This window comes from Phocoena phocoena, chromosome 7 (genome assembly GCF_963924675.1).
Source record: "Phocoena phocoena chromosome 7, mPhoPho1.1, whole genome shotgun sequence".
Lineage (NCBI taxonomy): Eukaryota > Metazoa > Chordata > Mammalia > Artiodactyla > Phocoenidae > Phocoena > Phocoena phocoena.
The window spans coordinates 59,451,918-59,467,743 of record NC_089225.1 but is presented as its reverse complement, the minus strand read 5'-3'; the positions used below and the strand labels follow the sequence as shown (position 1 = coordinate 59,467,743).

Genomic DNA, 15,826 nt, shown 5'->3' with positions numbered 1-15,826 from the left:
AAAAGGATCACACAGCATGATCAAGAAGGATTTATCCCAGGGATGCAAGGATGGTTGATTTTCCACATACACCACACTAACAAACTGAAGAGTAAAAATCATACAATCATCTCAATAGATTCACAAAAAGCTACTGATAAAATTCAACATCGATTTATGATGAAAAATTCTCAAAAAGTGGGTATAGAGGGAACATACCTCAACATAATAAATGACAAACCCACAGCCAACATCATACTCAACAATGAAAAGCTGAAAGAGTTCTTCTAAGATCAGGAACAGGACAAGGATGCCCACTCTCACCACTTTTATTCAACACAGTATTGGAAGTATTAGCCACAGCAATCAAGCAAGAAAAAGAATCCAAATTGGAAAGGAAGAAGTAAAACTGTCACTGTTTACAGATAACACGACACTACATATAGAAAATCCTACAGATGCCACCAAAAAACTACTAGAAATCATCAATAAATTCAGAAAAGTTGCAGGATACAGAATTAATATACAGAAATATGTTGCACTTCTATACACTAATAGCAAACTATCAGAGAAATTAAGAAAACAAACCCATTTAAAACTACGTTAAAAAGAATAAATAGGGCTTCCCTTGTGGCGCAGTGGTTAAGAACCTGCCTGCCAATGCAGGGGACACGGGTTCGAGCCCTGGTCTGGTAAGGTCCCACATGCTGCAGAGCAACTAGGCCCGTGAGCCACAACAACTGAGCCTGCGCATCTAGAGCCTGTGCTCCACAAGAGAGGCCGCGATAGTGAGAGGCCCGTGCTCCGCGATGAAGAGCGGCCCCCGCTTGCCACAACTAAAGAAAGCCCTCGCACACAAACGAACACCCAACACAGCCAAAAAAATAAATAAATATAAATTAATTTTTAAAAAGAATAAATACCTAGGAATAAACCTAACAAAAGAGGTAATAGACTTGTACTTTAAAACTATAAGACAATGATGAAAGAAACTGAAGATGACTCAAACAAATGGAAAGATACACTGTGCTCATGGATTGAAAGAAGTAATACTGTTAAAACAATCACACTACCCAATGCAATATACAGATTCAATGCAATCCCTATCAAAATACCAATTGCATTTTTCACACTAAAACAAATAATTCTAAAATTTGTATGGAAACACAAAAGACCCCAAATAGCCAAAAGCACCTTTCTCTACTTGAGAAAGAACACAGCCAGAGATATTACACTCCTTGATTTCAAACTGCAGTAATCAAAACAGTATGGTACTGGTACCAAAACATACACATAGATCAATGGAACAGAACAGAGAGCCCAGAGATGAACCCACACTTATATGTTCAATTAATCTATGACAGAGGAGGCGAGAAAAAACAGTCCCTTCAATAAATAGTGCTGGAAAAACTGAATAGCAGCTTGCAAAAGAATCTGCCTGGACTATATTCTCACACCACATACAAAAATAAATTCAAAAGGGGTTAAAGACTTAAATTTAAGACCTCAAACTATGAAACTCCTAGGAAAAAAACAGGCAGTACACTCTTTGACAACAGTTTTAATACTTTTTTGGATATGTCTCCTCAGGCAAGAGAAACAAGCAAAAACAAACAAATGAGACTACATCAAACTAAAAAGCTTTTGCACAGTGAAAGAAACTATCAACAACTGCCTACTGAACGGGAGAAAATATCTGCAAACAATATATCCAATAAGGGTCAACATCCAAACTACACAAAGAATTCACAATTCAACATCAAAAAGCCCCAAACAACCCAATTTAAAAATTGGCAGAGAACCTGAATAGACGTTTTTCCAAAGAAAACATACAGATGTCCAACAGACACATAAAAAGATGCTCAATATCACAAATCATGAGGGAAATGCAAATCAAAACTACAATGAGTTATCACATCACAACTGTCAGAATGGTTATTATCAAAAGGACAATGAACAAGCACTGTTGAGGATGCAGAGAAAAGGGAACCCTTGTGCATTGTTGGTGGGAATATAAATTGGGCAGCACTATGGAAAGCAGTATGGAGGTTCCTCAAAAAACTAAAAATTGAACCACCATATGATCCAAGATATATGCACTCCTATGTTCATTGCAGCATTATTTACAAAAGCCAAGATATGGAAGCAACCTAAGTGTCTATCAATAGGTGAACAGATAAAGAAAATATATGGCACACACACAATGGAATATTACTTGCCATAAAAAAGAATGAAATCTTGCCATTTGTGACGACATGGATGGACCTAGAGAGTATTATGCTAAGTGAAATAAGTCAGACTGAGAAAGACAAATACCGCATGATTTCACTTATATGTAGAATCTAAAAAACAAAACAAACGACAAACATAAAATTTAAAAAATGAGACTCATTAATACAGAGAACAAACTGATAGTGGTTGCCAGAGGAAAGGGGATTGCGGGGGATGAGTGAAATAGGTGAGGGAGATTAAGAAATACAAACTTCCAGTTATTAAAAAAAATTAAGTTATGGAGATGTAATGTACAATTAAGGATTATAAGTCAGTAATATTGTAATAATTTTGTATGATAACAGATGATAAGTAGACTTAACGTGGCGATCATTTTGTAATGCATAAAAATATCAAATAATTACGTTGTACACCTGAAACTAATATAGCATTGTTAAGTCAATTATCCTTCAATTTTTAAAAGTTGGAAAAAAGAAAAAAAAATGGAAAGACGTTCAAGAGTAAGGGCTGAAGGATGTGACTATAGAACTGGTGCTAATATTTAGAGAAATAAGAAAACTCAGAACAGTAACTTCATTTGGGAACAAGAAAAGATAGATAATGAGTTAAGTTTCAAACTATAGCTGTGCTAACATAGTGTCACTAGCCATATGTGCCTACTTAAATTTAAATTAATTAAAAGTATACAAAATTTAAATCTCAGCTCCTCAGTCACACTAGCCGCTTATTGGCCCCTTAATTTCAAGTGCTTAATGGCCACATGTGCTTAGTGGCTACTGTATTGGACAGTGAAGACCACAGAGCATTTCCATCATCACAGAAAGCTCTAGTGGACAGTAATTTATAAAATATGAGTTGACAGCAGAATAGAATTCAAGTGGGTGTCATTTTAATATCCCTGATGCTGGATTCCTATTAAGTTCAAACGTCTTTAGAAGAAATGAAAAATCCAACCACATAATCTGTGGTTGCAAACTGTGAATATAAAAATTAAATAATTCGTATTACTTGATTACAAGGGCCTGAAATACATGAACGCTCCCCACTTGGTGCTATGAGGTGGCTGACATGGCAACTATAAATAGAGTTTGGAGAGTCCCAGTAAAGTTACTGACAAGAATCCGGTCAGCATCCTGACCCAAATCTCTGGTAACTTGAGATATGCTGGCAAGGCCAAATATTATTTACAACACAGTATTTTTCTTAGTGAGTGTTAAGATGATCTCACTCAAGAGGCAAAACTCCCTTGTCAAAAGTAACTGCAGTTACCTAGAATGGTAACAGCCTTCCTTAATGAGTAAGCATATTTTAACTACAGAAAGACCTAGAATTAAATATACGAATGCTTAAGAGAAGAGAATCAAAGTCAGACATTAATGTTTTTCTTTTAAGAAAGCTAAGCAAAGGGACTTCCCTGGTGGCACAGTGGTTAAGAATCTGCCTGCCAACGCCGGAGACACAGGTTCGATTCCTGGTCCAAGAAGATTCCACATGCCGCGGAGCAACTAAGCCAGTGCACCACAACTACTAAGCCTACACTCTAGAGCCTGTAAGACACAACTACTGAGCCCGCACGCCACAACTACGGAAGCCTGTGCACCCTAGGGCCCACGTACTACAACTACTGAGCCCACACACCACAACTACTGAAGCCTGCATGCTCTAGGGCCTGCGTGCCACAACTACTAAGCCCGTGTGCTGCAACTGCTGAAGCCCGCGCACCTAGAGCCCATGCTCCGCGGCAAGAGAAGCCACTGCAATGCAAAGCCCATGCACCATAACAAAGAGCAGACCCCACTCGCCACAACTAGGGAAAGCCCACACACAGCAACGAAGACCCAATGCAGCCAAAAACAAAATTTTTAAAAAAAGTAAGCTGTAAACTTCAGATTTATGCATTTACTTTTATAATAAATTTGTAAAAGTTCAATAAAGGTTAACAAAAATAAGTATATATACAAACATTTATAACTATCCAAATAAGGTTTGTACCACCCCAAATTATCTCAGGACCATCACTGCTATGTGTACTATACTTTGAGACACACTAACGTATCAAAAAAAGAAAAGGGGAAGGGAAGACCATGTTCTGGTAACAGCAATAATTCTGGTATGTAGCTAGAGTACACAGTAGGTATCAAGGAAATAAGAGACAGCTTGGAAAGGCTGATTTAGACATCCTCCTGGAGGACACTAACTGCCCTACCAAGGAAACTATAATATATTCAGTAGGCAACGTGGATAATACATGCAAATGATATAGGTGGAAGACTGTTTATTTACCAAAAAGTTTTCAGCCCTTTCCCTTAATTTCTCCAAAAACATTCCAGCAAAACCTCCATTCTCCAGCCTCCAGTTTTCCATGTGGAGGGACTTCAGAAAGGTAACAGTCCTGGCCTCTCCCCAGCCCTCACACATTCACTCTTTCTCATGGGAAGAGTGACTTACCTGGTTAGTGGCTTCTGAGAGGAGGCACTAAGCACCTGGGGTCAGCTGTTTTTCTCTCTCTCCAATCTATCGGCTATGGAGAGATGATACTCTAGTCTCTCAGTGCCATGTATGAGGTTTCCCAGAGCCGACTCTGCCCTTGCAGAGGAAATATGTGGTCCAGCACTACCTGTGACTGAGCATAGCTAATTCAGGGTAAATATTAGGTAGCCCAGATCCAAGCCATATACTCCAACCAGCTTTACTGGTAATAAAGCTGACATTTTTACTCCATCTGTCTATATTCTGAGTCTTACTTCTCAACTGATTCTGAACTCAGATGTGGGACAGAGGTATAACTAAATATTACCCCTAAAGCCCAACAAATAAAGAGAGTAAACCCTACTTAGAATACCTTAATTTGGTTTGGATTTGAAATTAACATAATCTGTTGAAGATTAGTTTATTATTAGTATCTTATTTCAGTAATAAGAAAATAAAACCAAAAGAAGTAATACTTGCTTAGCACTTGCTATTTATTTATTATTTTTGGCTGTGTTGGGTCTTCCTTGCTGCACGCAGGCTTTCTCTAGTTGTGGCGAGCAGGGGATACTCTTCATTGCACTGCGCAGGCTTCTCACTGTGGTGGCTTCTCTTGTTGCGGAGCACAGGCTCTAGGCGTGCAGGCTTCAGTAGTTGTGGCACACAGGCTCTGGAGCACAGGCTCAGTAGCTGTGGCACACGGGCTTAGTTGCTCCACGGCATGTGGGATCTTCCTGGACCAGGGATCGAAACTGAGTCCCCTGCATTGGCAGGTGAATTCTTAACCACTGCACCACCAGGGAAGCCCCAGCACTTGCTTTTAAACGGTTCCATAAAGTATCTCATCTGACTACAACAGCGCTCCATTTCTCTGCATCCTAAAAAGAGATCACTTAATTTATTAGTAGATATTTTTATTAAGTGACCAGAAGGTAGATGGCTCTATAGTAGAAACTTCCTGACATAATGAAGTCTATTTACAGAAGATGTCGTCCATCTCAAAATGATACTTCCAATCTAAGAGAAGTATGATACCAAATAACCATGGAGATTAAGTCTTCAGGGTTTCTTATTCATTTACAGTCCAAATATAGTTAATTTACACCCAGGCAGTAAATCCCCCATTACTTCTTCTCCTCTCCTCCTTTCTCCTCTGATCTGGTGTCTTCCACAGTCCTCCTCCTCCTCTTTCCCTTTTATTCTCGATACCATTTTCTCTCACAAGTCAAATGGCAAAATTCACTCACAAAAGGAAACAGGTTGGTCTATCTTTTTAAACAATGCATTATACTTTCTTTTTTTTTTTAGACACCTTTATTGGAGTATAATTGTTTTACAATGTTGTGTTAGTTTCTGCTTTATAACAAAGTGAATCAGCCATACATATACATATATCCCCATAACTCCTCCCTCTTGCGTCTCCCTCCCACCTGCCCTATCCCACCCCTCTAGGTGGACAGAAAGCACCGAGCTGATCTCCCTGTTCTATGCGGCTGCTCCCCACTAGCTATCTATTTTACATTTGGTAGTGTATATATGACCATGCCACTCTCTCACTTCGTCCCAGCTTACCCTTCCCCCACCCTGTGTTCTCAAGTCCATTCTCTATGTCTGCATCTTTATTCCTGTCCTGCCCCTAGGTTCTTTAGAACCATTTTTTTTTTAGATTCCATATAAAAACAGTATTTGTTTTTCTCTTTCTGACTTACTTCACTCTGTATGACAGACTCTAGGTCCATCCACCTCACTACAAATAACTCAATTTTGTTTCTTTTTATGGCTGAGTAATATTCCATTGTATATATTATGAATTTCATTTTGACAGGATCATATATTTTATAATTTATATAATAAGTACAATATAAACTAATGTTCTCTTAATTATGACACTGTATATGATCATGATCTATTCAATAACAAAAGATTTGCAACTTGGATGACAAAGAAAACAGCTTGATGACAACCAAGTAGGTAATTTCCCCTAGAGAACAACATCAAGTGCAGTAATATTGCATAGGGGAAGAAATGCAGCCTCTAGAGGAAGACAGATCAGAGTTGAAATGCTGTCTCTTTTATTTCGTAACTGCATGACTTTAGACAAGTTAACTACTCTAAGCCTCTACTTCCTCACCCATAACATACATACAGTGTCACCTTTTCAGAGCTACTCTGAAAATTAAATGAGATAATGTACATAAAGCCTCAGGAGAGTACCTGGTATATTAGGACTTAATCAAATTAAAACTCCTGTTGCTACTATTACTAGAATTCCTCGCTAGGAACTCAATGCAGGCTAAGTATTTCATTCAACATAACTACTAAAATAAGCTCTAATTTTGCCAAATGACGTTAAATCGTACGTCAGGTCACTTGTGCAAATAACCTTGTTGCAGAAATGCATCAGCTCTTAAAGGCTTCAGATGTCCTCCTGGGAAACATTTACAAGAGGTTAACTCAGGTTTTTCCTTCTGGAAAATATCTACCAAGGTTTCTGGTAGGTGTTAAATAATACATTATTTTTTAAAGAATGGTGTGTATAAGTAGCAGTATGGGCAAGTAAATTAAGTAATTAATAGCTTTCTTGATCAGATATTCTTTTGATCTGAAACATAAGAGTTTATAACCTCTGTAAAAACTGCCATAGAACAGTTTTGACTAACGCAAACCACAAAGAGGTTGGAGCCAAAATTACAACTGGAGAAGTGGTTATCAGTATGGAGAGACAGATGTGAACAAGGGCTTTTTTCCTTCTCTTTTTCATAACATTACAGCAACTTAAAAAAAAAAACCGAAAAAATCCAAAACCAAGGCATAAAAATGTCACATATTTAGTTGACATTTATTATGATTTTTAGGAATCTAAAACTCCATTCAGAAGCAAGAGCAAAAAGAAATTGTTCATGGAGTAACATGCACTTAAAGGAAAACAGAGGTCCAAAAGTAAACGATCATCCTCAAAACTCTACTCTGCAACTTCAAATAATGAGAATATATGTTCCTGGACAGAAGTAATTAGAACTAACTCATAGGAGACCATGTGACAAGTGTAACAGATTTTAAATATCACCTAACGCACTAACTTCCAAAATGCAAATCCATCCTTTCCTCTCTATTCTCACTGCCATCATCTTGGTTTAAACCTTCATTATTTCTCACCTGTTCTGCTACAACAGCCTCCCCAAACGGATCTTCCTATATCCGTCCTCATCCTTCTCCAATCCATTCTGAACACTGTAGCCAAAGTGACTGCTCTCAAACCCAAACCCAATCTGATCATGTCCCTTCCTGGCTTAATTCCTTCAAGGGCTCTCCATCATCTATCCTCCTACATTGCTTCATTTTTATTCATCATACTTACCATCATCTGACATACTGTGTTACTTGTCTGTTCACTATCTCCACTCCAATTAGAATGTAAGTCCATAACGGCAGGGGTTTTTTTTTGTTGTTTGTTTTGTTTTTTTGCGGTACACGGGCCTCTCACTGTTGTGGCCTCTCCCGTTGCGGAGTACAGGCTCCGGACGCGCAGGCTCAGTGGCCATGGCTCACGGGCCCAGCCGCTCCGCGGCATGTGGGATCTTCCCGGACCAGGGCACGAACCCGTGTCCCCTGCATCCGCAGGTGGACTCTCAACCACTGCGCCACCAAGGAAGCCCAATAACGGCAGTTTTTGTTCAGTTATGTGTTGCATAGTAAGCAAACATTCACACATAAACGAGTGAAAGAATGAATGGACTGATGACCTACAGGCCAAAGGCCTCCATGACCTTCTTATGCCCTCCTCTTTTCACTTTACTCCCACCTCTACCAATACTGAATTATTTAGTTACCCAAATACAAGATGCACCTTCACGGCCCCCTGCTTTGCCATATGCTATAACTTCTGTCTGGAATACAAACTCCCCTCACCTTCCAATCAACCTACCACACTATCATCCATATTTTTAAACCATCTTCAGAAAGCTTTCCCTGACCCCCTAGATAAAGTATATCACTCTTTCTTTCCTTTGTGCTGCATCTATACCTGTATCTACATTGACTCTACTCAAAAATGTACTGGCATGTGCATCTCCCTTTCTATACTGAATTCTTTGAGGCCAAGGACTATTATCATTTCTTTACCTCCAATACCTGACAACCTAAGACAGTATGTCATAAAGCAACTACTCTATAAATGTTGAGTAAATTAACATGCATGACTACTCTGTAAGAGGAATAAAAGCGTGGAGTTTCAAGAAGTTACTCCTCCAATTCCATGATGATAATCAGTCATGAGATAAAAGAATTACAACCAATGACATCATCCAGGGTAATAAAAGAGAAGGAATTATACAAATAATACACATCACCAAATGCTTCCAAAATAATGACATATAGTCACACTCACACTTTACTAGATATACACACTGGCTCCTTCCTGCTCCATCACTTGCCTTCCCTTTAGGCTCAGCTCTGGTGCTGGCAAACTGAGCCCCAGCTAAGCAGTAGATCACTCTGTGAAGAAGCTTCTGATGTTCCATCGAATACAAGTTTTTGTGTTCCCTCATATTTTGATTCAAACTTTAAAAGAGTTGTACAGGATTAAATTTTACCACTAGCCACACCTAATCCTGAATGAAAGACCAGAGCCACTGATAGCATAGATTACATACAGTTGGGACTTCAGTCCACAGAACAGCCACAGAAGGCTTCCCAGACCAGTCACTTTCAGCCATGAGAAGCCTCATCCATTACCCCAATGTGCCTTCCAAACATTACTATTTTTCTCCAAATGCTACAGACAAAGGCCTCTAAATCCAGCCTTAAGGAACACCTGTCCTACCTACTTAGCTCTGAGAGTGTGAACCTGCATATAAATGTACAATCACAGAGATGCACACAAATGAATGGACATAAATGTACATTAAGGCATTAGAAAAATTAAAAGTTTTAAATCCAGTCACAGCTAATATAACTTCAAATGAAGCCAGAGGCCAAGATGTGATTCTTGATTCCTTCCTCCCCCACCACTCTGTAACCAAGTTATGGAAAATTTACCTCCTAATACTTTTTCAAATACTTTTTCAAACATTATGCCCTAGTTCAGAATCACAGCATTTCTCACTAGGATAATAGTCTTCTAAATGGTCTCCCTGTCTCTGGACTCAATCAAAACTGCATCTCCCATTTGTTGAGAGGTTATGAAACAGGCATTGCACTAAGCGCTTGATCACTTTATATTTTCCAATTCTCACAGCAACAATGCAAAGCAGGAATTATTGTCCTCCTTTTCAAAGATGAGGGGTCTAAAGCTCTGAGATAGGTTAAGTGACTTGCCCAAAGTCATGCAGCTGGAATTGTGAAGGAGAAATTCAAACTCAGATCTATGTTTCCAGAAACTGTATGTTCAGCTGTTTAAACCTTCAACTCAATCCTCAATGTGACCTTTCTAAAAGGTAAATGTAATTATGTTTTACCCCACATAAAATCCTGCAAACAAGACCACATCTCCAACCCTCATCCCAAGTCATTCTCACCTCCTTCTGCAACACTTAACTCTTAGCAATTCAACCTCTCACTGCTTTACCTGTGAACACAGTTTTTCCACCAAGGATGCTTTTCTCTGAACTTCCCTGGTGGTGCAGTGGTTAAGAATCCGCCTGCCAATGCAGGGGACACAGGTTCAATCCCTGGTACAGGAAGATCCCACATATCGCGGAGCAACTAAGCCCATGCGCCACAGCTACTGAGCCCGCGTGCCTTGAGCCCGTGCTCCACAACAAGGGAAGCCACCGCAATGAGAAGACCGCACACCGCAACGATGAGTAGCCCCCTCGCCACAACTAGAGAAAAGCCCACACGCAGCAACAAAGACCCAATGCAGCCAAAAAAAAAAAAAGCTCTTCTCCTTTGGCAGGCTCCTTCCAATACAACCTTCAAGATTTACTCAGGCAATCCTTACTCTGGAAAGCCTTTGCCCTAACAAATAAATATCCAAATCCGGGTTAAGTGACTATTTGCTATGGTTATCAGCTAAGTTTCTTATCTCACTGTGTTATAACATTACTTTACTAGGCTATCAGTTCCTTATGAGTAAATACTGCATTTTTAAATCTCTCTATTCTTAGTACCGTGAGCATGTATTGAAGGAAGGACTCATGAATGTTGAATTAATGAATGAATTCATTGGAAGCAGTACTGCTCAAGAATTTGGCCCTAAAGTCAACTTGACGCACTTTCGAAATCTAATCTGCCACACACTGTACCTGCCAATCCTGCAGCAGGCTTCTAAATCTTGTTTATTTCTTCATCTGTAAAATGAGAGATAACTGCACCTATCTCATAGTTTGGAGAGGAGTAAAAGAAGTCACAGATTTAGCACAATCTCTGGCACATTGAAAGTACACATTAAACATTAGCAACTTTTTTTTCCACTTTAAAAGTTTATCCATGCTGACAAAACCACATCTCAAAAAACAGCTTTTCCTTGTGGCTTCCATCAGAGCTTAACATTTCGCCAAAAAGTCGTAGTCAAAATGTCTTACAAACAACCTCAACCACAGACAAGGATCTTTCACCTTCTGGTTACACCAGAGCTCAGTAGCTACCACCACACCCTAAATCACTAACTAGTGTCTGCTGTTTATTGCTTCTAACCCACCCCTCGATTTCCTCCCTCAAAGTCAAAGACCATGTCCCTAAGCAAGCAGAAATCTACCCCACAGAAACCAGTCAGCAGCACCTTCTTCCAGAAACCACTTCTCCCCGCACCGAAGCTTGAGCGAATTAGAAGAGATCCATCATTTGGTACGAACCTAAATTTCTTTAGAGGATCACAATAAAACCCCTTCTATTTATTCCAAGACCTTGGCTTCCAAAGTATTAATTCCATACAGAGAATGAATTTCTCGCATTATGAATCCAAGAAAAAGGGTCCCCTGAAAGCCTTCCCCAATAAGAGTTCTTCAGGTCTACTACTCTCAGTGACCAAAATCCACCATTTCATCCGTCCCCCTTCCTGACAGTGTCCAGGGTCTCATCCACGCTCTCTTAAAAACGAGATGGTCCGCACTTTCTGGAACCTGAATGCCTTCCACCCACCCGTGTCACCTCCCTTCCCATCTCGCCGGTGCCCTCCCGCAGCACAGGCCCGGACTGGTCCCTCACCGCCAGCTCGCTCCACAGAGCCGCTACTCACCGCTTCTTGGGGATGGTGCCCGACTCCTGCGCGGCGGGAGTGGCAGTGGGCGCCGCCGTGGCGGCCGCCGCCGCCGCCGCTCTCCGCGCTTTGCACTCATTGGTACTCAAAGCCTCCTGGGGCCGGCCCAGCAGATGGCCCGAAAGAACCCGCAGCCTCCGCCCGGCGCGGTCCCGCTCCCTGTCCGCTGCAGAACCGGAGCCCGCGTCCGCGCCCGTCCCGCCCGCCGCAGCCGCAGCCACCGCCTCCGCCATGGCTTCCGCCTTGTGCCGCCGCCCGGGACCGCTGGGCGCGGGTGAAAGGTCACTCAAAGCTGCGCCCGGCGCGACCATTCGTTGCGGCGCATCCCGGCAGCCACCGCGGCGACTGGGCGGCGGGTGCCATGCGCCTGGAGCTTCATAGTCTCAGCTCCCGCCCACCGCACCCGCCCGCCTCCGCGGTCACGCCCCAGACCTCCGACACCTGTCAAGCAGGTGAGTTCGAGCAGTCCTGGGATTGGTTCGGCCCGGGATGGGCTAGACCGGGAGTCAAACCGCAAGCGTCCCCGAGGTGTCCTAGTGCCCTGGGTGGCCTCCTCGAGTGTGGCCTGAGCCTCTGGAGTAGCTTTCGGGAGCAAACGCCTCGGAGCAGGAGACATGGGCGGTGCTGGGGACCTGACGAGTGAACCAACGCCATCCTTTCCTGCTGCTCCACCTCTGCTCTCCCTTCCTGCGGAGTCACTAACTCAAAACTGATTCGTGCCTATAACCATTAGAGCAAATAGGTATCATTTTCTCGTCGCCTACTTCGTGCCTGGCACAGTGCTTAATGCTAGATCTCAAGTAAGCAATCTCCATTTTACAGATGAAAAAACTGAGACTCCGAGACACTAAGTTGCCCGAGGGCGTGCAGCTAGTAAATGCTAATGCTAAGTTGCAACCTTGGTTCTCTTTCCGTGGTTACTGGGTGCTGCGCCCTTCCTTTCCCTAATGGAGCCAAAGTTTTGTGTTGCTAGAGATAGAATTACCCTACAGCTGCTCTTAAGACTTCTCATTTATCTACAAATTGACTTCATTTCTGGAGAGTGGCACCTGGTGAAATTAGGGGCATATCAGTAGGACAGTGCTCCACAATCGTTTTCAGCCAGTTGATTAGATACACTTTTATAAGCCACCTTGCAAACCTCAGCCATCAGAAGTAGAGTTCCTTTTTGCATAATGTGTAAAAGATAAGTCTTGGGAATGGCAAGAGAAAGGGTTGCCATAAGCATCCTAAGCCCAGTGAAGTCACCTCCTTTCTTAAGAGCCACCTTCTTGCTAACACAGTCTCTGTGAGAGTTAAGATATTCCAGGAGTTATTTGACTGATAGAAAAGAACTATTTAATAGTTCTGAGACAATTCAGGCAGCAGTGAAGAGGACTTGGTTTGTAGGCCTGATCTCCAGATCTTAAGAGAGAGTTCAATGTTAAACGTCCAGTCTAACTACAGAATCGCTGAGCCCCACTCCTGTTTAGCTGCTGCTTCAAACCATTGGCTATTTCAGATAGACTAGGAGTGAAAAAAGGGGGCAGCACTAGTAAATTGCTGAGTGCTCTAAGGAAAAAAACTCAAGTCTGAGAGTTCAGCAACTCTAGTCTTTGAGCTGCTCACACCCTATCTAGATGTTTCTAGAACAACATTGAAACACCAGCTAGCACATTTGCTTGCAATCATGTAAAATTCATAGATTTCTAGCCAAAATGCTGTATAAGCAACAACTTCCTCAGAATCTTTTTGAACTAAAACAGATCTATTAATTTTTGCTTGACTCCCAGAGAGCTCAGTCTAATACCATTTGCATGCCTTAAATGTAAATGTAGTTAACTGACTTCCACAGTCTTTACCATATTGAGGTTGAACATGCTTCTTGCCAACTCTCAGGAGACAAAATTTATAAATTTTGCCAATATCAACAGAATAACAAAAAGCCTTTTCTACTGGGTGATGGAAAACTTGATGTGAACCAAAATTACAGTTTTGGTGTAAACCATTATAGCTGTGGAAAAACTGCTGATTAAATACATTTCAAATATGTGTACAGTAATGAAACACATGTAGGCAGTAAAAACACTTGTTGAGAGCCTGTTATGTAACTAACTCATGTGCTATGAGATGCAAAAGTATTTAAGCCTATGCTTCATCTACATGGTAGAATTAGCTAGTTAGGAGTTAAGATATATGTGGGAAACAAACTGTGTGATACTATCAGGTGGAATAAGTGTGATGTAGGTGACCGTGGTGAAGGATTTCCTAACCCCTCTCCTTACAAGAGCAAAGCCCAAGCAGAGTGCCCTGATACTTGTTTCATGCTACCTAAGAGGAACAAATGTTTCACCTGAAGCATGGTCCATTGAGATTCCCACCAAAGGCAAAACCTCAGTGATATCACATTCAGGAGGGCCATCTCTGCAAACTTATTCCTTCTGAGTCCTGGAACACTTGGCCCTTAATAACCTAGATCCCCATGGAGAGGAGACCATAAGTACAGATTCAAAGTGTGAACCCATAACATGTGGAATTTAAATGGAGTGGCCTTTATTTGTATTTACAACATCTCTTCTAATATAAGGCACACAAAAAAAGTGAAATTAACTCCTGAAACATGCACCAAATTTCTTTATTGCACTGACTTTCATTACTTATCTTATTACTTTCATTACTTAAAATTAATGGAGTTGTTTCCAGTTTGGGACTACTGTGGATAAGTTTGCTATAAACATTCTTGAATATGTCTCTAGGTGGACATGTAGATGAATTTCTGTAACATACCCATCTAAGAGTGGAATTTCTAGGTCATCAAGTATGCATACATTTAATAGATAATGAAATGCCAAACTCTTCCAAAGGGATTGTATAAAATTGATTCCAGCAGCATGGGAGAGTTCCCATATGAGAGTTCTGACATGTTATTGTCAGCCTATTTAGTTTCAGCTATTATATACTATTATCTTGTTATGGTTTTAATTTGTGTTTCCCTAGTTACTAATGAGATCAAGTGCCTTTTTGTGTGTGTTTATTGGCCATTTGGATATCATCGTTTGTGAATGTGTAATAAAGATAGATCTCCTGTATTACCTTCTAGAAGCCTTACAGTTTGTCCTTTCACATTTACACCTACAATTTACCTGGAATTGATTTTTATTTGTGGTGTAGAGATCAGGTTTCTTTTTTTTTTTTCCGATATGAGTATCCAGTTGTTTCAGCACCACTTGTTGAAAATATGTTGTTCTATAATACATTGCCACCTTTGTCATAAATCAAGTGTCCACATAGCATTAGTCTGTTTCTGGGCTCTGTATTCTATTCCATTGGTCTATTTATCTACCTTATGCCAGTATCACACTGGCTTAGCTACTGTATATTCTTTTAGATCTTCTACATACAATTATATCATTTGTGAATAGTAACAGTTGATTTCTTCCTTTCCATCCTTATACCTTGTACTTCTTTTTCTTGCTTTAGCCAATTGGCTAGGACCTCCAGTACAGTGTTGAAGAGAAGTAGTAGTAGTGGCACGTTTATGTTGTTCCTGATTTCAAAGGGAAATCTCTCAACACTTCACCATTGTTTGAAGTGGGTTGCTGAGTTTTTGTTTTGTTTTGTTTTTTAACAAACGTTTTCACAGGTTAAGGAATTCCCCTTCTAATCCTAGTTTGCTGAGAGTTTTTATCATGATTGGATATTGAGTTTTATCAGAAGTTTTTTCTGCACTGGTTGAGATGATCATAGGATTTTTCTCTTTTATTCTGTTAGTATGGTAAATTACATGGATTGGTTTTCCACTGTTCAACCAACCTTGTAATGCTGGCATAAACCCAACCTGATCATGATATATTGGCCTTTTTATGTATTACTGAATACAGAGTAGTATTAAAATTTTGTTTAATATTTTGTGTCTATGTTTACAAGTAAGGTTGGTCTATTATTTTCCTTCTTCTAATAGAAACATGT

At 40.6% G+C, this 15,826-nt stretch overlaps 1 protein-coding gene across 1 annotated transcript in view; it reads right to left on the bottom strand.

Annotated features, from left to right (window-relative positions):
• Nucleotides 1–12,189, bottom strand: part of AGPS (alkylglycerone phosphate synthase) — a 135,731-nt gene extending 123,542 nt beyond the window's left edge. Inside the window, exon 1 of the mRNA XM_065880596.1 lies at nucleotides 11,858–12,189. Coding sequence (XP_065736668.1) covers nucleotides 11,858–12,189 — 332 coding nt within the window. The remainder of the gene's footprint in view (nucleotides 1–11,857) is intronic.
• Nucleotides 12,190–15,826: the final 3,637 nt, after the last annotated feature.